The following is a 26,760-nucleotide window of genomic DNA, read 5'->3' as shown; positions in this document are numbered from 1 at the left end:
GATTATGCTCTAAAGATCGGATTTCTGCGGACTTTGTTCAGGGGAGTCCCCTTACAATTACACAGAATCCAGGAATGCAAAGCATGAACAGACAACCAGTCAAATTGCGTTATTCTAACAAAGCAAAACTCTGCCTCTCAAGGTTTATGAACAGAATGCAAGTAGTAAAGTTTATCTTTCTTGAAGAGCTCTTTCTGAACCCTCAAATCTGTGCCACAATTGAACTTCTCAGTTCAAACTGCACACTGCTGCAAACAATTAGAGTAAACCCAAGAACTGTAAGTTGTTCTGAGCGAGACACTGGGAAAGAGTGAAAGGGGGAGTGACCGGAGGAGGAGAGGGGTGCTTGCGCACAATTACAGCAGGGATTTATGGCCTGAGAAACAATTTATAAATCACAGTGCCTGTGCTAATGTGCTCCAGATTGTTCTCCATGCAGCTGCAATTTTGGTCTGCGTGAAACGGCATAATAAACCTGGCTGGAGGACATGTTTGGGTGGTGGCGGGGCAGGGAAAAAAACGAGATTGTGGGTGGGGGGATGGGGGGTGATGAGGGTGAGGTTATGTGCTCCGTTCCAGAGGTGTTTTTAAACAAAGGAAATTTGAGACCTTTTTTCATTACCTGGTGTGAAATTTTGCCCAAGTGACGTTGTTTAAAATGTAGCCTGACCCAAAAAGAGAGACTTGTCTTTGAGTATTGATGCTTAGAAAATGTCAAATCTGCAGATTAAAGCATGTTTTCAACGTGCCTACTGGATTGGCACAGTACTCGGGCAGCAAAACTTCCAGAATTCTTCCCGACAAGGAAGTGCAACACATTGTACAGGTTTACACTCTTGAGTATCCAGGCCAAAATGGAACCAGATTTCTGACTTCATTGTGAAACGCTACCCTTATTACATTGTAACACAAGTGAAATGAATTCTCAATTATAATAAGAAAAGGCAAATGTTGCAAGCTGATCCCGTCATTGTGGGAGAAGGCTGGTGTGGAAGAAGGGATCGGATGTACCGAGGATAGCCTGGGCTTTTGTGGCCACTCAGCCAACTGGCCCTGAACCTTGGCCTCTAACCCTTCACCCTGGGGGGGCAAACAAAGCTCTGAGTGACATCTGAAACTAGACACTGTGGAGGGAGAGTGTCTGCTCAGGACTCCAATAACCCCATTAACTTTGCAGGGAAAGATGTGTGGCATTTTACTTGGGTTTTTGATGGATGTGTACGATGAGGCTGTTCGAAGCGGGCACTATTATTCAATCTTGTTTGCTTATAAACAGATCCATATTGCGTGGAGATGAGCGAAACGCTCCGTATTTAATGACACAAAGCACAGGCCGAGTTAATTGTGAGTGATACACACATGCCAACAATTAGGGAGTATCAAAATTAATTCCTCCTAATAAGAACAACATGAAGCTAGTCTGCACTTTTATAGAGACTCGATGCATTTTCCCCATCGCATCGGGGAGGTTCTGTGGACTGAGTCTTAAAGCGCTAGCATTAGTATACTGTAAACAAAAAGAGAGAAAAGTCGGTGGCGTATGTGCAGCCATGTGAATGTGAGCCTGCGTCTCCAGTATGCTGAAAGCCACTGTAGTATTTAAATCAGGCAAGGAGGCAGGAAGACTGGGCCAAGCATTCTGGAGCTCAGCTGTGAGGCTCTAAGCCGTTGCCCTAGGGTTTTTGTCCTGCCTTTCAGGGCAAGTCTGAGGTAGTCAAAGACCCTATTCATGGCCAGCGCTCCCCCTGCCAACACACCCATACAGGCCCAGTTAAGTCAGCCGAGAGCTATAGAGCCTCCCCATTTCACACGAGAATCAAACCTGCCCCTAAAGCCTGCTTCAGGGACCTCCAATGGCCAGCCCCTCCAACCTATGTACAAATCAAACAAAAGGGCTTCGAGGCCTATTCCATATCATATAAGGTTGATTAGATCTTTTTCCCCTGATGTAGATACTCTAAATTTGAGGCACAAGCCAGCGACATTTGTAAGGATTTGGTGTCTAGCTTTTGAAATGGCCAGGGGACCATGTCAACAGAGTGCCATCCAAGCACTCCTACACGAAGATCCGCCGAATGCTTGAGCGGATGGGTACAACCTGAACATGTCGCATGATTCAGTCTCCACACAAAGAAACCAAAGTCATGCTGCTCACCTGAGTTACGCACATGGGGAATTTCACTCGTGTCTTATGTCTAAGGAACACAAGGTACCTCAAGCGCAGTCGTTTCATAGAACTAATCAAGAATATTACCTCAACATTTTAAATTCAGCAGATAAGGCCAGAAAAAGAGGAATATCCTGGGATTGGGGCAGAGGTGACACAAGCAGTCCAGATGTTACTGCCGTTGATTCGCCCCTAATTCCTCTTGAGATAAAGCTGCTACACATTTCGTATGACTTGTGCTTTTGCTTGGCTTTAATCAAATTTGATGCTTGCCAGAACATTGTGACTCCTTAATAAGTACAATTGGTTTATGAGGGTAACTGAGGGAAGTAGGGGCACCCAGAGGTTGCATTATTATCAGTGTCCTAATTTCATGGGACACTTGTATTCAAAGAATAAAACTATTTTTGGCATAATCACCGTCAGCAAAGAGTCATGGACAAATTCTCCCCCTCAAATGTCAAAGGTTTCTCTGCAATTACATTTTTGACAAAGGTGTTACTTGAATGACCTGATTTTGACGTGATTTTATTCAATTTAATATTTTAACAAAATATCATCACCATTATCCAACATATTTCAGCGTCTTTGTCACTTATTTTTAGATTGTCAGCTGAGGCGAAATACAAACTAGTGTTGTCACAATACGAAAATTCTGACGTCGATACTAATTATGCATGTATGTCAATACTCACACTGAAACGATACCGCGGCAAAAACTTGTGGAATCATCCATCCATGGAATGTAAAATCCGTACTAATTTTATAAATTAAAAAACATTGGCCATTGGAGAATGTTTACACTAAATTAGTACAGTCTTCCATCCATCCATCCATTATCTGAACCGCTTTATCCTCATGAGGGTCGCGGGGGGTGCTGGAGCCTATCCCAGCAGTCTTCAGGCAGCAGGCGGGGTACACCCTGAACTGGTTATCAGGCAATCGCACGGCACACATCTACAAACAACAATTCGCACGCACAATCACACCTGAGAGTGATCAATTAACCTACCAGGCATGGTTTTGGAATGTGGGAGGAAACCGGAGCACCCGGTGAAAACCCACGCAGGCACAGGGAGAACATGCAAACTCCACACAGGAAGGAATGGAATCGAACCTTTTGCGATGTGTCTTGCTGCCAGACAACAGCTGATATTCATGAAAAAGAATATGGAAGCCTTTTTAAGTTATTTAGTGTTACATGGAATTGTTCTTTGAAACTTATGTAGGTGCAGCGGACTAGCAGCTTAGCTCCATCATCAAATGTTATTTAAGATAAATCGGTCCTTCAGTTCATTCCAAACAGTGAATTGCGGTCACCACCTCCTCCTTTCCTCCGCGTGTTGAGGACACGACATGGCCAGTTCCCCCGCCCCCTGACTGGACATTTATACCTGTCCTGTCTGCTCTCAACAACACTGTGCCGAGTCACTGGAGCCACAGCGACCCATTGAACCACACAACAATTGTGACAATTTATCCACTTGATGCGCTGACAGAGAGAGAGAGAAAGAGAGAGCAAGTGAGAGACAGAGAGAGAGAGAGAGAGCGAGAGAGAGAGAGAGATAGAGAGAGAGAGAGAGAGGACAGACATAGATAGATAGATAGAAATATGAAACATTTTTTAACTGTATCGCACAGCTCTAATAAGCACATTATGTTTAAAAAGGCATGTATTTCTTCTTTATGTTGGTCAGTTTATTTGTCTTATTCATAGTTGCATTGAAGATTAAATATTCAGCCATCTCGTTACCTCTGCATCCCGCCTCCTAGACACATAATTTTCACGCCAGACGCACAGTTCCAAATAATGTGTTTTTGGGATGCAAGGAAATTTCTTCGTAAAAAATAAATAAATTTAAAAAAAAAAAAAAAACTACGGTAAATCTTTTTTTCCAGCAACGAATGCAGTTTGAATCACCGCCATTGTTGTTTTGATCTCGTGTTAAGTAATCTCACGTGATGAGATTTCCGTTCTCGCGAGACGAGATTGGCGAGAAGGGCCTTCACTACGTGGAAAGCAGACGATTGCCAAGTTGTGTAACGTTAAAACAAGTGTTGCGAACAAGTGTTTTGGTCTTTATTGTCCAATAGTTAGGGATATACACACACACACACACACACACACACACACACACACACACACACACACACACACACACACACACACACACACACACGCGGGGAGAGAGATACGTATCCAGCAATATGCTTTTCAATCATGTCACCCACTCCTACTATGTCTTGCTGTTAGCCCACTGTGGGCCCAATTCCAGACCTTGAGGCACTCACTTATAGGGGATTCATGTGTATCTATCTCGTATCATCACTTGCAGAGAAACGAAGAGCAACCAAAGCTTGTAGCTCCACAGTCAGTGCATGTCCTCTGGTTGTTGGACTTTGCAGCTTCCAGTAGATTGCATTGGTAACCAATCGATGCCCTCCCAAAGCAGAAGAGGATGCCTAACTCTTCATCTGAATAATCACCAATGCCAAAGTCAGGCCCATGACAGACTCTCTTTCCTGTGCTGAACTTACATCATGAAGGCAGAATTAGCCACGAAAGCAATTTTGAAAGAGAACCCCACTGTTAAAATGATAGTGGTATTCCCTTAGGTGTGTTAACTTGAACATCAAGTTACCAGTCGATTAAAGTTAACCAGTTTTGAACAATGAGATAATGGTGCCGTTAAAAATCAGTATGTATTGTATTGTATTAAAGTTTGTAGTTTTTTAATCTACCTAACCAGTGGTTAAAAAAATAACCGAGTTTTGAACAGCCGTGCCCTGAAGATTTCCTCGAGCTGACCTGTGAATTTCTGCTTTTAAATTCCCTTAATATGAAGTACAACAGGTTTGTTGCTACTGTTAATTACTATTGCTGGTCTGGTGACTTCAAAATGAATTTTACATTACCTGTTACAGCACTGTTTGCAAAGCCAAAGCAGATACTTTGAAGTCAACACTTTAACAGGCTGGTTCACACTTTTATGAAGTTGTCATGCAATGTACCTGACATTTCTATCAATGGATGCTAAAAAGTTGCATCACCACCGCTGGAGCAGACTCAGCGGGAAGCAGCAAAAATGATTTATAGGTTTAACATGAAGAGCAGCTGCTCTGCTTGCTGTCAACTACTCTCATCCTGGACGGATATCCATTCACTTCTTAATTTAGTATGACCAGTACAATTTCACTGATATAAAACACATACTGTATGACATGGCCTTTACCATCCCTCTGTGGCCAGAGTGTATGTGCGGCAAGGGAAAGTCTGATAGAAATCTTCGCAGTACTGATGTGACAGGTATGTGATTTGATAGCTTCCTGCTGTTTGCTGATTGGGCTTTGAGAGGGAATGGCAAAGCTTGGTGCTCTGTGGGAGACATGAATCCCCCGATAAGTGAGTGCCTCAAGGTCTGGAAGTGGGCCCACTTCAGGATAACAGGCAAGGAATAGCAGGACCCATATCTGCCCCTGTTTCTGCTCCCTCCACCACCATCTCGTCAACAATCTCCCTTGCCTTGCTTGCTCTCTCTCCCTTTTCTACTGCTGCCCGAAGAGCTTAAACTGAAAACAGCTGCTCGGAATACCAGACTGATGAAACCCTGTTTAGAGCATATTCTTTTTCTTCCTGCTGTACAATCACATTTTATTAGCATGGAGTGAAACGTTTAAGGTACAATTATAAACGGAAAGCATTTTTTAGGCGAACTAAACTATAGTGTGTAAGAGCTACATACTGAGTCCAGAGAATGACACAATATTCCCACCACACCCCCACAGGAAAACAACTTGAGCCTTTTAAAAAAGAAGAGTACAATGAAACCCCCTCCAGTGCAAGTTTCAGGTTTGCGGTCAGGGAATTCAGCAGATTTTTTGTGTTCATAATTTGGTATTTTTTGCAGACTTTTCTGTGGTTTTTCAGTGAAATCCCACACGTCAAAAAATAATAACCGTACGTACTGATTCATCCAATCAGAGTGTCGTTATCGTTTTGTCAGTTGGTGATTGGCAGTTGTGTTCTGTCAGAAGGGTGACACACAAGTGCGCTGCTTGTCCTGCTGATTCACCTTTCTTGCACAGAATGTATTTTAACAGGGTGGCATCCTGACATTGGTCTGTACTGCAGTTTCAAAACAGCTTAATGGAGCTACCCAGGCATACAAAAGAAGAAACAGTCAGCCAGCAACTTTTTTACAACGTACACACCTTTATTTTGGTATTTAAATGGGAACGTACTTTTTTTACGGAGGGATCATGATCATCATCATCATCGTCAGCATGAGTACATGTTGTTAAATTTTTGGGAGAATATTTTTGTTATTCATTGATCTTGCTCTCACAACGATGGAGGTGGATTAACTGTATTTCTTCACCAATCGTATTATCTTAGTCATGGTTAAAATACAGGTCTTGAACTTAGAACAAGACAGAAAGAAAAGTAGCTAAAGAGATCACATGGCTGCCGCCTAAGCCGCCCCCACACACAGATTGACGTTGAAACCAACTGAACTGTTGTGCGGTATGTGGGGTCAAACAACTAGTTAATGTAACTGCCTAGCAAAAATGGATATGAGCTTTGATAAGAAAAAAAACGGTTAAGCTGAACGTCATGCCTCCGCAATAACACCACTCAGCCATACAAATGCAGTATATGCGGGATATCGTACTTTGCAGTAAAACCTAAGAGTATTTATAATTTCATCTTTTCATTTCATTTTCAAAGCCTGTTAGAGGGTTGCCGTTTTTGCATTACAGTGCATTGATCGACGTGCAGTGCTCAATCGCTTCATGTACGGCTCCAATGAAGAGTCAGAGATTGTAAGTTTTCTGCGATGGTCCACTCAGTGTGCAGTGGGCCTTGGACTTGCGCTGAAGTGATGCGCATCATCAACCACAAAATGCTTGAGAATGTGCATTCATGAAACATCCGATGAGCTCCAATGAAAGTTGTATTTCATTGTTATGTAATAACAACGGAATGCAATGTAGCAACAAAAATACTGCTTTTAATTTCTCAGATATTGCCATGAAGGACTATATTGCAATACAAAACAATGAACAATGAAATGCTTGTGATTTGACTAAGCATAATCTTTTACAGATTGAATTTAAGAGTGGCTCAGCACAGTTTTTTTTTTTTTTTTACATGATTCATGTCAAAGTTGAGAAAGAGATCCCATAACTATTGGTCCTTGCACCAGGAGTAACGATTCGGACCAAAGAAAACGACGTGACTGCCATTCCTGTGACTTACATGTGTGCATCTTGTCTGTGAATTGTGACGATTAGCTGCTGGAAGTTTTCAGAATCCTCCTCTAACTGTCAGTCCCACAGAGGCTAACGGCACACTGATCTGCAGACCATCCACAGCCAGATATATGAATGAAGGCTGATACATGTGTAGATAAGTACTCTACAGTACTTTCCAACAAAATACATTACTGTGGAGTTATTTAATAGATATTTTCACACATCTCTGTAGGAAGACGTCCCTACAGTTAAGATATTTAATATATATAGACTGCTTAATACTTTCACAGATCTGACGGAGACAAAAGGAGATGGCAGGGTGTTATGTATGTTCACCTTTGGCCAACCAGCAAAGTTCACCAGAATATTCACATGGAAAAACTATGTTGTGAAAACCCCAGACTATGTAGTAGCATCATCCAAACATGAGAAGAGAAAAACACATCAATCGATAAAAGTATATTTGCCCACATATTCATGCCGTTACATCAAAGGGATTCATTGATGTCACTAAACATGGGGAGTGCGCGGCTTGAGAGAGGAGATGTTGGTGATCCTTTCCTCAAAGGGTGCTGAGATGCTCCTGATGGGCCCCACACTGGAGAAGCCAGAGTGCACTTTAAACAGAATTTGTAATGCCAGGCGGGAGGGTGGGTAGGTAATGAATTAGCTGGGCTACGGGATAGAGACAGCCATTGACGCTATCTTTTGCTTTTCGCAGAGACCCACAAGGGAAGGATACAGACCAGGACTGACACCATTTCCAGCCGACCCGCACGAGTGCTGCGTGGTAGCAAGGAACGAGCAAAGCAACGCGTGTTCTCATGAAACCCAGACAGACAGGTTGTGCATAAGCCACAGAGGTAGCGCATTATTTAGGTGTTACCTGACATGGCATCTGCTGCTCTGACAATTGTTCAGTGAGCACTTTTATGCATTTTGGCAGGATGTAAATTGCTAATATAATTACCACAATCATTTGACTTAGGCCTATTTAATTTTGCTCTCAGTAAACTTAGAGGACTCTTGATAAGCCATTTGTAATGTGAGGGAAATAACTGAGATTTGGGTATAGGACTATAGTTACAAAACAATTAAACCTCGAAGTTGAAATCCCCTGAGGTTTGGAATTTTACCCAAATTTTCAGGAACGTTGTCCCTCTGAAGCATAATTTCAGAATTCAACCTATGGGCAGGCATGTCATCACGGTGAATGTCACTATACAGCATGAGACCTTACCATATCTCACATTGTGTTGTTTTGTTTTTCTATGACAATTTGCGGCATTTTTTTTTTTTTTTTACCAGCCACTTGAAGGGTCTTAAAAGGAGAGTATGAGAAGATAAGAATATACAACATAATGTAATTTCTATTTTTATTTAATTTTAGATTTGACTTTTTACAGTGGTGAACTTAATTTCACACTTATTGTAAGAAGGCTAATGTCTAAGATACATCTGCAATGCGAATCACCTTCTCACCATGTATTTGTCATTAAAGTGTTTTATCGTTTTTATGTGCAGATAACAACAGTGGTTAACTTATTTTTACACTTGTATGGCTGATAGGATTATCCCCACATTCCAAAAACATGAACATTAGGTCAACTGAAGACTCTAAACTACCCAAAGTTATGAACATGAATGTCAACAGATGTGTGTCTATTTGTGCCCTGTGATTGACAGGCGACCAGTCCAGGGTGCGGGTCATCAGCTGGGGTAGGCTCCAGCTCACCCGTGACCCAAAATGAGGAGAAGCAGTGTACAAAATGGTTGGATGGATTTGAACAGAATATTAGCAAGTCTTTAAAACCAGTAAAGACATTTTTGTGGTTGCTGCTAATTGCTTTCTAATGAATCAGTGTCACGAAACTGATGAAGGTGTTTGCCTTTGAAGGGAAAATCTATTAAAAACTATATAGCCAGTCGAAAATTGTGTCTCTGTTGACACAGTGCCTGGCTGAAAAAATATTTGCATTCTAGCATTCAGATTAACTTGCAGCGGAGGAATACAACACTGGGGGTTGTTAGAATGTGAGCGCTGGACACTGTTGCCTCTGTTGCAACGTATCCACAGGGCTTCACCTGAACACGCCATCACCACCTCCCCTAACCCTCGCAGACTTTACACACACAAATGTGCTCAACGCATGAGTGCACGAATACACACACACACACATGCACGTACCAAGGTGAATAGAGTGTGCAACCTGATGAAAAGACACCTCCACACGAACAGCATTTGCTTATGTAGGGAGAGGCCCTTTTATTCATCAAGACAATGTCTGTGTTGACTTTTCTTTGTCTGATTTAAGCAGCAAACGCAACAGAAAGCTCGAGCAGGAGTGCGGGGGGGTGGAGAAGTCAGAGGCATGCAATTGTAGCCTCTGACATGTTCAGACTTACACAAGCTCTCCATTCATATCTCAATCTCCCACAAAATTCTATTCTACAATCATGCCCATGAGTTTGTATGTTTGAGGAAGATATATTTGAGAGGCTAACCTCGCTCTCGCTTACTCGCAACTTCTCACACACAAGAGGCATTTCACTCTTTAGTGGCAATGATGATGACGATACTTGCGGAATTTTTTCAAAGTTGCTGATCGGGCTGTCAGACGTGGCCATGGAGCAGATTCAGCCATTAAATTTGGCACCGCTCTGTCACTACTGGAACAATGAGGTGACGATCACGTCAGTGGATTGACAAACAACAAGCTGGATTTAGACTTGGTGGGACAAACCTCCGCCCCTCAACAGGCAGGCGTCTGGTGGAACATCTCTGCAAACATAAAACCTCCTCCTCAGCCCTCACTGGATTACAACGGAATGTCAGCTCGGAACGGGCTTTAAATCAGTTATGCTTGGCCCTCAGGGGAAGTCTGAGCTGATCCCATGTAGCCCGTCTCTCATTGCTCATGATGAGATTCGCCACATCCAAATTTGAAAGCTCCACACCCAAGGAAATCACTGCCTGATTACTCGTGACTGTATTTCACAAGTTTTATTATATTGCGTGTATATGTCGTGAAGTAGAAGTATGCTGCATTAAATTATATCACACCAATAGTTTAAGTGTCTAAAAATGATAACAACAGATACAAGAAGGCTCCATTAAAAACAAAAACAAGCCTAGGCGCATTGTTGTACATGTAACCACACAAAAAAAAAAGTTTGATTACCTTTACACCTATTAAATGGCAGCTCTTGCCAGGCAAACAAAAGCAGAAGATCATGTTACCTGCTATTAATCACATGATCTGTTTGCAACTTGAGCGTGTCTCATGTTGCACAAACATACAAAAAAAAAAAAACCTGCATATAAAACAAACTTGTCAGGCCCAAAGCAACAAGGCACAATAAATAAACCATGCCCAGGCCAGTGGATTGTTTGTCTCTTAAGGGCTCCAGGGATGACAGCACATTTCAGTGTCCCCCTTGGGGCAAATCTTATCTCACGAGACATTCTGCATTTTCTACAAGCATTTGTGTGACGAATGTAACTGTAAAGACCGTAAGATAAACTCGCACCTAAACGTCAAAGCATGCTGTTGGGAAAATGATTCTACTGCACTTCAGGCAAATGTACAAACAAACGAAACCCCGAGTTTTAGGAGGAACAGCCAAGCCACTCATCAATTGAGCTACTCAGCGTGAAACAACTGTGCAATGCGAAAACCCCAAGATCGCTCCAAAGTATGCCATCTTTTGTCTCCTTGCTTTTTTTCTGCTATGGTGACGACAAACACAGTCAGCTAGCTGTGCCCCATTGACCTCATTCTTTTTTTTTTTTTTTTGCTCATATTGAGGGTATAAGCGGTTCACAATTTTTAAAAAAATCTTAAACAACAAGCTCTAATTTTGGCGGAAACAATCAAAGACGCAGTGGATTCATCAAGTAGCCAATGAGATAATATAAGCATGAGCAAATATATGGGCATTGACATCGACTATGGTGGGCATAAGAAACAATATATATGAGCTACAAGTTGTCTTGTATGGCGCGGTGAGAGCAGTAGCCATTTAGTTAATGAGCCCCAATAGAGACCTCCAATGAAGCCATCAAGACTGTTCAGAATAACAATGGTCAACTAACGCCTTTCTAATTGAATGGAAGGTACAGGGAGGTGAGGGGAGAGGGCCTGCAACAGTGAAAAGACGACGGAAAAAAGATGGGAGGGGGTCTTTTCAGTGCGATGCCTGCGGGCCATAATGAAAGTACTTGGGTTTTTTTTGGGGGGGGGGGGGACAAGAGTTGGGGTGTGGACTATTCTGAGAAACACAGTTCTCCAACATGAAACTTTTTTATATGAAAGTATAGCCTAATTAAAAGTCAACCGAATAGAATTCAAGAAAATACTTCACATTTCGCTAAGTGGATCATTTTAGTTTATCTAAAATATCACCAGATCTTATTTTAAATTAACATTCACCCAACATTGTGCTGCGCATAATACTAAGTAGCACAACAAAAGCAAAGTATCCTTTGAATTAAAACTTCAGACACCATACAGAATGGCATATTACACAAGAACCTGCAAGCCCTCCATCAACACTTTAAATCTGACTCATCAAAACTTAAAAAAAATGTCTTTGGACAGCAACTGTCACAGACACGGCACTGTGATGCCACCTATATATGTCAAAGCACGGTATTACATCGTCGTGAATATTGGGTGGGACTTCAGCAACTTCTTTTATAAGTTGCACACTGTGTCAACACGGAGCGCTGATGGGTAGCACCATGCCACAAAAACACCTCAACCATGAAAGACAATTGCACACAGAGCCAAACTAAATACTCAAAAAACACACAAAGTTTCCACAAGTTATTTCGCATTAAAATAATTTTGAATAAGTCTATCATTTGCATGGTCAAATACAGCTCTAGAAAGAGAGAGTACGTTTTAATCACCCTCAAAAGGACAAAGAAGCAGTTCCTCAGGAGGCCACTCTGAGGAAATATGGTGGTCTGGCAGTGCTCATGAAACTTATAGGCTAGGCCAAAGTTTGTGAGGAGTGTGAGAGACTGCAGGAAAGAGTGTTAGAGATTAGCATAGGACATGGAAACTTACTGTTCTTGCGCTGGGAGAAAGAGAGCCATTGGATAAGTATGGATTGGTGAGGTCTGGGATCATGAGAAAGGGGTAGCCAGGGTAGTGGGGGCTCTTAAAGAGACCTCCATCGTGCTGTCTTCTCAGTGCTGAAAATACACAGATAGGTTAGTCAACACATGCAAAAGTATTTGTGAATCCACATCGGATGTTTTTGCCTTTCTTACCTTCAGTGAAGTAGTCTCTTGCTTTCTCATAACTTTCTGAGTCAGCTCTGGTTTGTGGACGTCTCTCCGCTTGCTGACAGTGGGCATGTGCACATACAAAGTAGTTAAAACTTTTCAACAAATTCAAATAAAACACAAAGACGCCTATGGAGTATGAAGGGGGGGCTTGGTTTAGATTCTTACCTCCGAGTCTGACGAGCTGCTGTTGTTTTCCGACTCGTTTACGAGCGAAGATTTCACGTCATCCAAATCTCTTTCCGCCGAGACATTTTCGGAAATTTTTTCCTCCTGCTCCCCTTCGTCTTTAAAAGATATCATTTCATCATTGGCCCCCAAATCATCCCCGCCGCCTCCGTTCAGCTGAGGCATTTTTGCACACCAGTGAAATGGATCGACAAGAGGGGAAGAAAAAAACGTGTTGCAGCCGCTAGAACAAACCACTTGTAATCAGATCGTCCAAACGGCTCAGTGAGACACAACTAGCTACAAGAAAGTGTCCATTTTTCATCTTCTGGATGTTCTGGTGCTGTCCATGGCAATAATAATCCACGGCTTTTGCAACAACTTGACAAAGTTTGTCTCCTTGGAAGCGCGTGCGTTCCCCTAGCGTGCGTCCCCACTGTGGGATGTCCTCATGCAGAGACCCCGGGGCCACAAAAAACTACTGCAGTCCAACCAGTGAGAGGTTACTCAATGCACTAAAGATCCATGCGTGAGGAAACAATGGCTACCCCCCCCGACTCCCCAAAAAAAAAAAAAAAAAAAAAAAAAAAAAAACAGAATATGTGGCGACTTGCCTCCAAAAGTTTGAGTAAACGTGTGGTGATTTCCCTCCGAAAAGAAACAAAGGTCAAATGGGTTGTTTAAAACGAATGTAAACACAGTCAAATAAAATAAAGTAGTATATGTTTATCCGGACGCCGTCGCTCTTTCGCTCCACATCGCAGCCCGAGAATGTGCCCTGATAACAAGTTGGCTGCTCAAGTGGAAGAGCGCAGCCCAAGCGTGCGTATAGAGGAGGAGTTTACTTACTCTGAAAACCGACACTTCTTCGTCCAGCAAAGCTCCTATTCGTAACCCCCAAGATACCAACACACACAATTAAGACGTACAACTTTTGTTCTTCTTCTCATATTGCGTTGCATGCGGCAAATATTCATAGTCACGCTGGACACAAAATTAATGTAAATGATAGTTACTGCAAGTTCCAGAGTCGGCCATGATAAAACAACTGACGGCGAATTATAGCATAAACAAACGACTATTTCTGCAGTTATATAAATAAGGTTTGTTAGATTAATTTAATTTCACTATCGGATGTTGATTAGAATTAGGCCTTGGCAAGGGTCGAGGATTGTGTGAATTCACACTTTTTTCCAAATACATGATAAGTTTTAAAAGAGAATTGCTTTAAACATGCAAAGACTGAACTATGTTGTAATCAGTTGTGGAGCTATAGATAAACTTTTCCTCTTTTTTTTAGGGGCGGGGGCATGGCGAGAACGAGGCACGGTGATACACTTGGGCCACAGCTTGAGCCCACCCCCCACCCCCAACCATTTGCCCCACATAAGAACTTGAGCTCCTTTGTACAAATGAGCAGTTATCTTGTGCAATTGCAACATGAAATTAGCTAGCTTGCTGTACCGACACCCCAAAATTGCGCCTTGCCTTCAGATAGTACACTGATGTGGCCGCTTTAAACTGCCTCATTGTTGGCCAGAAGTGCAAGCACATTAAAAAAAAAAAAAAAAAAGCAGGCATGCTATGTGATGGTGCCCGCATACAAATACTTGCTGTACTACAAAGATCCAGATTCCTTGCGCATAGAGCAAGTGCATGTAAAGAATACAAATCAATGCCCGTTTGACAAGAGATAATCTGAAAAGGGTAACTCCAGGGTCTTATCCATCCATCCATCCATCCATCCATCCATCCATCCATTATTTGAACCGCTTTATCCTCACAAGGGTTGCGGGCATGCTGGAGCCTATCCCAGCCGATTTCAGGCAGCAGGCGAGATACACCCTGAACTGGTTGCCAGTCAATCGCAGGGCACACATAGACGAACAAAGCATTCACACTCACAACCACACGTAATGACAATTTTGAGTGACCAATTAACCCACCATGGACATTCGGGTTTCAAAAAACCTGAATCAGAATTTATTCAGGTTTTTTTGTGCGTGTTTGCACGGCCTTTAAAACTCTAAATAATGCCATCCTTTAAAAACCTTATTGACTGCATGTAAACGTAATCAGTGTGCACTTTGTAAAAGCCGACGTTAGCCAAGGTGACTCTGTTAGTAGCATGGCTTATTCATATTGGAAAACTGTCAAACAAAATGTGACCGGTTTGATGTTGTATTACTTGCAATGTATAATCAATTTTAAATAGAGATGCTATCAACTTACCTGATGGCTTTGGTTGTGGTTTTCCAGGCCCAGCGATGCAGCCCTCCACAATTCCCAATTACATACTGTATATTTACCCTTGATTTGTTTCTAGGCCTGTCCACTTCCTTCTTCATAACTTTTGTTGTTTAACTTTTTCTGCTCAGTGGATTTCAATCATTCAGCCCCAAAAACTATCGGTGTGACGGGGCTGTGTGGCTTGAGCCAGCAGACTAGTGTGTGAGCATGCATGACTGCATGTGCGCACACAGGAAAATTATTGACAGACTATTGGGTTCTGCCCTCTTTCTCCTCCGTTTCTGATTATTTTGTAGTTTTGTCGCGTTGAGGTAAGTTTAGACATAATAATCAAGAATTCAATTCGAGGCATAAAATGGGCCCAGAGAAGGATAATTTAAATAATATTCTACTGTCAGGTCATACAGACAGCTATAACACTTAGGGCAAACTCTATCTTCAACACGTCTGACTTCAATTTGTGCCACAATATTGTATTTGGTTCAATAATAAATAGGTTCAAACACAAGTGATTTGTGTTTTACAAATGAATACAAATGTAAGGAACAATTTTCATTGCAAATATAAAGCTAAGGCCCCGTTTGTTTATCTGAGTGTTGTTTCACAATATTATGTAGTTTGCAGTGTGCAGAATTGCACTGTCTCATAAACATGGTGTTTTAAAGGGTTGCAAAATTGTAGAAACATGTCACGGTATAAAGCAATATCAATGTGTAGTTGAAAGAAGATTTCTGACGCACGTATACCTGCATTTCAAATCGCTATGTAGTTAGCATGAATGCACTAAAGACAAATTTAACGAAAGTAAGTCATTCTCTGGTGTTAAAATAGGTTTGTATGAGTGTATCAAGGGTGAATGAAAGTGCCACTAATATCGCCATCAGTGTGTATTCTATATTCCTCTGTCAGTGTTATTATCATTATTGCGCTGTCGAAATGATACATTCTTTATTATTCAACTTTAAATCAAGCCAGACTTCAACAGCAACCTGTCCATTTTATCCAACTTTACAATGCCTACTGGATTTTAGCTCAAGTGACTGACATGTCATGAGTAGTGAGGGTGCCATAATTACATGGTGCCATAATGCCACGGGCTGTAAAACAATAATCTGGCAGAGATACTAGCATGAGCACCTGGGATCAGTATGTTGGTGGTGCAACTCAAGGCGGAGTGAGGCAAGCTTGAGACCATCCATGGCCTCCTCTGAGAGTCTGCCTCTTGTTTTCTTTCACATAAGACTTAAATACACGGGCCACATTGTTCATTTGAGGAACAGGACTGGAGGGCCAGTGTTGCAATCATGGAAGAAGGGAAGTGGTTAGAATTCTTTTTTTTTTTCCTGTGGAGTAACCTGCACATAAATCTGAATTGTGGCAAAGAGATGTGTTTTCAAATGTGGGCGAAAACATTGGGAGAGTTGGTGCTATGTTTCCCTCATCCTTACTTACTCACAACCTTTACCTTCTCCACTGTAAATCCATGGACCTGCAAAGTTCTGACGCAATTTGACAGGCTTGAAAAAAGATGTCCTTGCTGTGGAGGACTGTGTCAGCCTGCTGAGGGCTGACTGACAATTCAACGTCTCCAAGGGCCTCATTAGATCCCGTTTCCCCCTGGGTGTGTGTGCATGTAACTGTATTCAGCAGAAGGCAACCTAAGGTTGAGTGCATCAATGAGAATTGCATCGACAGTCACAGTTTGCTTGTTAGCATAACTGCATGTTTGCATCACTCCATAGGTGACTATTTACCCCCAGGCCAACATATCTTTGTTTTCATGGCCTATAGTGTGCTCTGACCCCAATAGAAGGCGCTCTATCTCATGCCCACAAAAAATATCACAAGGTTTCATGCTGCCATCTTGTATATTCATGAACTAAAATTATAACCACGTCAAGGAAGGAAAGAGAGAGATTTTCAGAAGAAATTGCAAGTCAGGGGCATGATAGACAGGCATGCCCCTGCAGGTGCACCTACAATTCCTCGGCGTATATGAATGATTAACAATGTAAATCAAATATCAAAACAAGTTGACACCGAGAAATGATTAAAGCACGCATTTGAAGTTGATGAATAGGGATACGGTATCACATTCACTAATGTGCTATATCTCCACCACCGGAGACATTGAGCCAGACCCCTGTTGTTCACAGTTCACAGTGTTGCAGCACAGTGAGACATAACACACTTGCGGCAAAAACACAAATCTAAGATGAGATTCTTTATTCCGACACAATGTGGTTGTTGGAATGCACGTTATCGTAAAAGGAAAACGAATGGGGCTCTTTATACGTCTCTGTTTTAATGAGAGCGACAAAAGGTTGAAACAGGTCGGTTTAGATCTTCATTTACATGACAATAGCTTTTTGCAGCGTGAAAACGCAATCATTGGAAAACAGGTCGAGTGGATGCTTTTTGACACACCTTACCTAAAATCTGAAAATAGTCTGTGAAAATGGTGAAGAGCCATGCTAAGTGTACAGTCTGGGACTGTGCAAATATATCACAACCAAAACAACTGCGGTGGACGACGCTGCTCCTGTGGCTTCAACACCAAGGCCCACCCACCTATTTACCAACAAAGGGCATTTAAAGGACAGTTTGTGGATAAACCCAGAAGAATAGGTTGTTGGTGAGCATGTGCCATGTTTCTTTACAATGTGCATCGCCAAATCCATTCATACTGTAGGTGCCTGCATGTGAATGGGGATAGTTTTTGCAGTCACCTTTACGTTAAAGGTTGTTTTTTTTTAATGATCAATTTTTAGTTGAATGTTATTCAAACGGCCCTAGAATGGCATATTCAAGCCAATAAGTAAAAAAAAAATTCATGAAGCAATGTATTTGTGTTTGTTAGTCTATTCATTTCATAAATTAGGAGGCTACTTTCTGATACATGAAGGTCAATGTTAGACATTGAATACAATGTAGGTAGAGCAAAGACTCGATCATTTGTACACGGGAAAGGTTTCCAGTAAATAAATGGCATGAATAAAATTGTGGAGTAGTCCTTTTTTTGTCTGTTTTTTGTTAGATAGCAAATGTCGTCACTCAAAGACAAATTCCGCAGTTTGATCTGTACCAATTTAATGAGTTCCTCAAGGTTCGCAGAAATTGGTTATGTAATTATATTAGGTAATCTCTCTGTTAACTAAACAAACAGAAATCAATGATGCTTAAAATATATGTTAACCTTTGGACTTGTGAGGAGTAAATAAAAGAAAATATTGGTGATACAACACTTTGACTGGTTATTCACACTAGCGGAAACTCTGGTCATCAAACCAACTGCAACGGAGGGAGGGGGGTGGGGGTTGTAGGGAAAAATTGTATTGAAAACGTTGCGGTCGAAGTAATTAACATTTTAGCTGCAGTCTATGCCTCCCTCATATTTACCCAAACATCCTCTTCTTCCATCTGAAATTGTCTTTTTCGAATGCTCTTGATTTTCACGGCGAGATGATGAGGGGTCAGGAGAGATTTGAACAGGGACAATCTTCGCCTGAGGGCAGATCGACCGGTGGCCAGAAAATGTATTCACAGGATGTTGTCCTAGCATCTGCCTTCCTTTGAAGTTGCTCACTCTGCCCTGGCATGTCATACATGAGCGGTTCATTCTCCTCTCGTACTTTAGCGAGTGTGAAAAGGCCGCAAATACTGATCTGTGTTCCACTTGGTATTTGTGGTGCTCCACTTGTGTGTGTGTGTGTGTGTGTGTGTGTGTGTGTGTGCGTGCTGTCATGTTAGTGAAAGAAAGCAGCAGAGCGAGGAGAGAAAAAGAGGGGGTCAAGATGATGTGAGCCAATCTGCACTTCCTCTGAGAATTCAAGGTCATCCTTCATGTTTTGCCAACTGTCGGCCAGTCACGTTCCAATCAAAGTGGTGCTTTAATTCAGCCGTAATTTCCATCTCATCATGTTTTCACCTCGGTCTCACAAGAGGAGTTCTCTTCTGATCTGCTTCAGCGCATCCAACATGTCTTGCCAGGTCAATGCCAGTGGGAACAGCTCTCTAATGATACTTGTATATTGTATGTGGAGTACAGTTGTACAGTTCTCCATGAACGATAGTTGTCAGTGTGATGGTGCTCCAGTCATGTTTGACTTATTCTAACACATTACTGAACACCAATAAGGCTAATTTACATCTAGACAAATGATAATGACGTTTTAATATTTGTTGTTCCCACATGCTGATTGTACAGTAGCTACAGCAGCACGGAAAAAAAATCAAATACGCCATTTTTTTCAGTGTGCCTTTTCGGAAAATGTTTCCCTCCCATTATTTGTTTGCCACTACTTTGAATGAAATAACAATAACTCCAAGTCTGTGCATGTTTACTTTAACGTTCATGGCCACAACATTAGGTACAACTGTATATATTAATAAAATCATCATACTGTATTTCTGGCAAAGCTCATAATGCCCTCGGTTAGTCAGTGGGTTCAGTGGGTGTCAATAATGAAGCGACTATTAAATAATAATGAGTCAATAGTGATTTCTCCCAACAAATCAGTGAAAAAAAATATATCAATGACCAAGAACGATTTTACTGAAAAATCATTTTTTAAAAAACAATTCAGAATATGATTTAGTCATTGTAACAGTGTAAGTGTGTACCTATTTTCAAAACGTCCCACATTAGAATGTTTTCTAAAAATGAAATAATGGATTGCCTTGTATTTCAAAGCGGAATCAGTGTGTTTATTAATGAGTCGCTGATGGCATAGGTCCACTCGCCTTATTTGCGTTGTGTGTCTTTCACTCAAAATCATCTCGGCTCCATCTCCTCCCACCCCTCAACAAGATAAGTGGTATCAAAAATACCTGGATGGACTTACATAATTTTACAATGGTAACCAACAGCACCGCATCGAAATAAACAGTGTTGCTGAGATTTGTGTTACCTTTCTAAGCGACAAGATTATTTTTTTCATGTTAGATCTCAATATATATGTTTAGGTGCATGTAATGGTGTGGTGAGTGAGTGTATGATGTATTGTAAAAATTGTAAAAAAAAATGGCAAGCAAGCTTTTCCTCTTATGTGACTAAGGAGCTACGCATTCTGAAACATGCAAGACATTGACATTACGTTTCGCAAATCCCAAAGCAATGATACAATTGACTCCAATTGAGATGAAATTGCATTTGACCAAATTTGATGCGGCATAAAACGATGCAAAATCTATTAATTGTCTATTGAGTGTAGATATGCTCTGACACCCATGTGATGCCCATGGATTTATTTCTTTCTCTGTAGCCCGCTACATGCTTCTGTTCCCTTCTCAACTGCTGTTTCAATGCCAGTATTGATCCAATTCATACTGCCACATCAGAGGATATGGGTATAGTTCAGCTTCCCAAAGTTGGCGTTATGCTGAGGCTGAATCATCAGCGCCTGTGTTGTGGAAACACATTTTCCTCATTTGCTTTGTCACATCAATCAATTCAAGACAATGAAAAAGGATTTCAAATAACCAGTCCTACAATTACTAAGCCCTTCACGAGTGAACATAAAATAGTAACTCATTTTCAATGAACATCGTTCGATGAACAGCAATATTCATTGACCCAGCTTTGCCATTGAAGCTCACTTCCTCAGTCATTGCGTTACATCTTTCTGGGAGTGGCTCGTGCAATCGTGAATCTTGCACACAAAAAAAAAAAAAAAAAAGAAGAAGAAGAAGAACCTCATATCCGTTCTAATCCATAGATAGGTCCCCTTTCCTGACTGGTATGGGCGTAAATGCCATTTAAGATTGTGTGAGGTTATGATTAGATGACAGTTTTTACTGCCTGTAGGGTGTAACTGAAACACTAAACAGTGCAGAGGGGAGGAAATAAAAGAGTTAGTTGCAAAGTTTTACTCCCGCTTTTCTCCTTCTTTCTGGTGTAGTGTTGCATTCACAGGATACCTTTTCCAGATGGGTCTTGATTTCAAGACAAGGGAGCTTTTTCCCTCTGTTGAACAGTCAGCGGAAAGTAAAGATATGGATCGTGTGGAGTTTCTTACAATTCAGTCCCAGTTGCAGTTCCTAAAAGTGTGAATGACCACAGTTTTGTTGAACTTTATCCTGCGTGTTTTTAGAAACCTCCAGCAGACAATATATTATTGCCTCAATAAAGTCATGTGGAAATCCTTCGTTAGCAAAAGCCACTTGGTATTACCTATGCAAAGGTATAAAATGTGAAGGGAAAGAAGACATCAAAAACATGGCTGTAGTTGCCAAGTAGGGCTTATTCAGACTCTTGACTGAAACACATGCTCATGTTTTCTAGTATTGTAAAGGATGCTTTTAAGGAGTATTATTTTCTGACGACTTCAAAGCTGACCAAGAGCACTCTAGTTTCGGAGCGTACACTGGCTTCAAAGTGTACTTACATTTTCCAAATGGACAGGAAAAGGCCTTCACTGGTGACGTGATGCCATTGTGGTGTGGTGTGAGTTTTCACAGAAAAATGATATCTGTAAACATTGGCTTGCTTTCACCTTCATTTCAATTACTACACAATTTCAATTACTGCACAATTCATTCAATGCGTAAATTATTTTCTGCTGTCTTCGGAAATGTATTTTTTTATGGTCGAAGTGGAAAAATAGCTCAGCCAACACTATAAAAGGGTACCTCTGTGGCCACTATTACACACCCACGGCAATTAAAGCACCATAATTGACCCACACGTAGTGTGAGTCAGACTCTCTCCAGATGCTGCATTCAAGTTTTGTGCTACGCAGGTTTTTATTGAATTCATCTATCCTTTGCAAGGTCACAGTCTTCAAGCGTCTGTGTTTTCTCAGCTGAGGATGCAGGGCTTCACATCCTCGGAAGACTGGAAATTCTTTCCCGTGATGTAAACCAAGCTGAAGTGTTAGCCTGTTGACTTCATTGAGTAGCCCTGCCAGATTTTTATAAGCGTTGTGCAAATGAAATGGTTTGCATTACGTGTGAACTATACGTTCCACAGAGCCATGCACGGCTGTAGACAGCTGGAAGTAACTTGAACCCCCCTCGGTCACTTATCACCACTGGCATCCCTGCCATTTCCCATAGCCATCTTCAGGCCAGAAGAATCCAGACATTGTTTGCGTCTCTGTGGGCCCTGTGTTAAACTCGGGCTCGTTGATTGTTGCCCATATTAAGGGAGATTGTAGATATGTTTTGGTGCATATATTCTTGCCTTTTGTCAGGGGGAGGGGGGAAGGGCTAAAGTTGATGCATTCACAGAGGGCGCCTGCACCTGCACTGTATGTCAGCAGAAGGTTCTGGAGCAGACACTTAAGTAGAGTGGTGGTGGCTTTCACAGCACCGGATTCCAGGAAGCTCCTTATTTTTGAAAGGCAACAATGACCATGCGCTCTTCAGGCTCTTTGGCTTTGGCACCTGGTCCGTGTGGCCACGGGATTATACTCTGACTGCGTCACCTACATTTGAGCTTATTGGGCTTCTCAATGTTCTTCTGTTTTCCTCCTCTCAAGTTTCCAGGATGCTTTTTGACTGTCTGTTTTACACATAGAGACAGGATCCCCCATGGGGGTTGTTAGGAGGAGGTTATAGGAGGGGGGCGGGGGCCAGCGGGGTCAGGGAGAAACTGTCTGTCTATTTCCTTTCTCTGGCCTTGGGAAACTTTCTACCACAAGTCTTTAGCATATTTTTAGCTTGCTTGCTGTTTGTGTCCGTGAAGCCACAGATGATAAAATTATTTCAAGTTCACTGGGACTTTTTGTTTTTCACACGAATTACATATTATTAGGGTTTTGGGCTCCCTTCTACAGTTCAGTCTTGTCCTGTGTACAGACTGTCAGCACAATGTAAAGTATAGCGCCTGGAAGCTGTCTTTTTTTATGTGCTCTTGCAAAAAACGCTTCTAGAACTGCCGCACAAACCCACACTTTCTCATATTCTAACTGCAGGTTTCAGTGTGTGTGCGTGCGTGCGTGTGTGTGTAGGTATGTACTGGTATGTACACGTTCTATGAAGAAGAGTTTTTGAGAAAGACGCTGTGGTGCACTGACTATATAGGACCATGTATGTTGAATATTTCAAATATCGAAATAAGATCATTAAAAACTGTGAGAAGCGATGCATTTAAAACATAGAGTTTGTCATTTGGTGATTTTGAAAACTAAAATACTCAAGTAAGATTAAATGCCTGAGGATTGTTAATTATGGAGTTTATCTACCATTTCCAGGAAAAATATGCCATCCACCATCAGACATCAAATTAAATGTGACATACACATACATGATGAACAATTTTATTTTGGTAAGTCTGAGCACAATCATCAAACTAGCCCATTGAGTGGTATAGCAGCATTGTTGATCTGCTGTTGTGTGTACTGCGCGTTCATATAACATTTACTGTAAATCGAGTTAAAGATGCTACGGCCCAGATAATGTTGGTCCAAGACACGTCTTACCTGCTGAACCACATTTCTTTGTGTTATCTCAAGGTGCACAAACACTGCGCTTGCTCTCGTTAACGTCTCGAGTGAATGATGAGCTGTTCATAAAATAGCTGCAGTATGTCTTTGGAATAAATACTCCATATTGAAAGTGCAGCTCAAGCTTCCTGCTTGAGCTGTCAACACCTTTGCTTACGTCAAGCTTAGTCTTCGGCTTCGGGCAACAGTCACTATTTGTGTTTGTCTTGCTGTGTTTGCTGTTTGACTCAAGTATTTGTGCTCCGGCATCACACAAGCACGTGCGGCGAGTTCAGTGCGCCGAATTTAGATATAACAAAAAGATGTGAGGATCAAGGGAGACTGCAAGGAAATACATTTTTCCCAATGTCAAAATGTATTTGATTGGAAGGGCAGATGGCCAGATTAGAACAAGGCATGTCAAGTGTTTTAGTCGGGCCCACCTATCTGTGATACACAACTGTGCAGCTGCGCGGTGGAAAACAAACAGCATAGTGCAGCTGGGCTCCTTAAGACAGCGAATGGGGAATTTTAATCAATTTTTTTTCCTTTGGCACTGGTCAGATGTATTCGCTCATAAAGAATGGAAACCCACCCCATCATATGAGAAGGACAGAGAGGCGAAAGTGCAACGCAACTTATGCCAACAGTCATTCTTGCTGACTTAGAAACACTCCAGGAGACTAAGTCCTGCACAAAGCAAAGACGAGATGGCTACTCAGTCCAAATGATGCGACATGACTGCTGGAAATGTGCGTCTCACATGCAAGTCTCGCAACCAACCCCTTCTGCTTCACTCTCCTGATATCATTCACAGAAACACTTTTATGGCAACACGTGTCTCTCCGACATTGAAAGGTTCCAGGGAGGCTCCAAGCAATTCCAGCTGTCACGTCCCTCAGCCCCCATATCCTAACCTGATATGACAGGGCAAGACAAGGTGAGGGTCAGGCCTGCAGGATGATTCATGACATGTAACTCAAACTACAAGCATTATGATCACAACCTGTGGTTGAAAACTGAAGACTGCTGTGAAATGCCCCTATTGTCTCTCATGTTACGCTGACTATCATCTCATTTTACATTAGACATAAGTCCTCTCACATACAAGAACAATAACAATGGAAATCCACAACAATGGAGCGGTAGCCGTATAAGTGTAACCGCTTGCATTGCTCAAGTAGGTACTGTACTTACTGTAAGTAAAATGTTCCTTTTTTTAACCTGTGTTGTTTCTGCAACCTGCTGGAGCTTTGTCATAATTATAATATTCAAATTCTACTTCCACACACTTCCATAAAACTAATAGAAGATCCAATTTTTTTTTCCCCTTTTGTTACTTTAGGCATATCCGGCTAAGAAAATTTACTCATTATCATAATCAAATATTGTCTGAATAAATAATAACTGGGTATGCTGCTGCTATTTACATTTACAGAGGTAAATATACTGCTAACATTACAGTTATGATTGTTGTACTTTGGAGATTATTTTTTTTTCTGCTCAATGGGATGTAGTTGACATGTCCCGCTGAGCGAGGAAAAAAAGTACTTTGCGCAGTATTTTACACGTGTACAGAACTGAGCGAAAGGCTTTGCTCTTTAATCCCTTTTTTTCCCGCAACATCAGAACAACAAACAGCAAGGATGATTCAGACGTTAACAATGACGTTAATTCTTGTTCCACTGCGTTTTTGTTTTAGAGAGTTGGCTTCTGGAATGTAACATTTTTGTAAATTTCTTGTGTTGCACTCATTGTATAGGCTTCACCTTGACTCTCGTGAATGGGAGGTGTAATTCTGTGACAGTAACAATATTATGAACAAAGGTAATATTACAAATAATATTATGAAGATAGAGTCTCAACAATAAAAACATTTTTACGAATTTCAATGCATGCAAGGAAATACTCAATGTTTTCTGCACATTAGAATGAACGAACAGTGTCATTTTATAGTACAAATGTGTGTGTGATTGTTCTTTTTTGTTCTTTTATGATTTAACCTTTGGCATTTCATTGGTGTTACTTTTAGTTGCAATAAAAAGTATGTGAACCCTTTGGAATTACCGCACCTGTATTTATGCATACATTGGTCATGAAGTGTGATCTGATTTTCACCTAAGTCACAATCGGCAAACATCCTGCTTGAACTAATAGCATACACTCAATTAAATGGGTCCTTTTTTGCGATCCCAACGTGGTTAGTCTAACGCAAAGTGCAGTCTAATGCAAATTGCAATGTGCGCATGGGTGGAGTTTTCTGTTCTGTCTTTTGACATTTTGATTGATGGGCACAGTTAGAAATGGGTGTTTGCGCTGTTGTGGAACTGACCACACCCAACTTGATTTGCAGCCCATTGAAGCGGCTCCTCAATCCCTTTAAATTCTGTGCAGGAAAGGCGCCCAGTTTTCATTGTGGAAGCGTAACGGACTCGGTGGGTTCCATGAGGAGATTGAAGCACGCAAAGAACGTTCATAAGGAACTTCAAGAAGATCTCCACCTGTTTGACCCTTCTTGGGCAGCAACCAAGTGTTTTCTGTTGTGGCAGATCAGACCTCCACGATAGAGAAGAATTTTTTTTCTTACCATTCATCTTTTCAAAATTGTCTAAGTTCAATAACATTTTAGGATGTCTGGTGTGAATCAATCTCTTGACCCAAGCATCTTTGCCAGGTTGAGATTAAGACTGAAACCTTTCCCTCGTTAATTTACTTCTGTCTTGGGTTATCCTGTTGTATCACACAGCTTCAGTTCATCTTAAGTTCCTATGCAAATTATCTTGATGAACTTTGGAATGTATTTTTCCACGAAAAGCAATGCGTCCAGACCCTGAGCTGGCAAGCAGTCTCAACCGATGAAGCCCTTTCCACCGGACTACACCGTTAAAAATGTATTAACTTTGGTTTCATCTGTCCACATAATGGCTTGCCAATGGTGCTGTGGAACAATCAGAGGCTCGTTTTTAAACGTCAAAACTGTAGCAATGTTTTTTGGGACGGCCGTGGCTTGCAAATCGGTGTCTTCCCATTACATCTACTCTTGTTCATTGTTCAACTTTTTATAAAGTTGTGAACGGTGAGGTTGACATGATGCTGGATATGTGACGGTGAGTTCTGTAAGTCTTCAGTCAACACGCTCAAATTCTTCTTCCCTTCATTGAGCATTCTGCTCTGTGCCCTTGCATTCATTTTGTTAC

General features: G+C 41.5%; 1 protein-coding gene across 2 annotated transcripts in view; it reads right to left on the bottom strand.

Moving 5' to 3' along the window:
• The window catches only part of tcf7l1b (transcription factor 7 like 1b), a 37,825-nt gene extending 24,120 nt beyond the window's left edge, over positions 1-13,705 (bottom strand). The window contains exons 1-3 of one of the 2 annotated variants that reach the window (XM_019885301.1): positions 12,888-13,705; positions 12,705-12,777; positions 12,499-12,626 (exon numbers count right to left, since the gene is read on the bottom strand). In XM_019885301.1, coding sequence (XP_019740860.1) covers positions 12,499-12,626; positions 12,705-12,777; positions 12,888-13,073 — 387 coding nt within the window. In that variant the 5' untranslated portion in view covers positions 13,074-13,705. The remainder of the gene's footprint in view (positions 1-12,498; positions 12,627-12,704; positions 12,778-12,887) is intronic. The other variant, XM_019885302.1, reaches the window with a different exon arrangement.
• Between the last annotated feature and the right edge of the window lie 13,055 nt (positions 13,706-26,760).

Source organism: Hippocampus comes, unplaced genomic scaffold (assembly GCF_001891065.2).
Source record: "Hippocampus comes isolate QL1 unplaced genomic scaffold, H_comes_QL1_v1.1 scaffold45, whole genome shotgun sequence".
Classification (NCBI taxonomy): domain Eukaryota; kingdom Metazoa; phylum Chordata; class Actinopteri; order Syngnathiformes; family Syngnathidae; genus Hippocampus; species Hippocampus comes.
The sequence above is the reverse complement of the archived record's forward strand: the minus strand, read 5'-3'. Positions and strand labels throughout refer to the sequence as shown.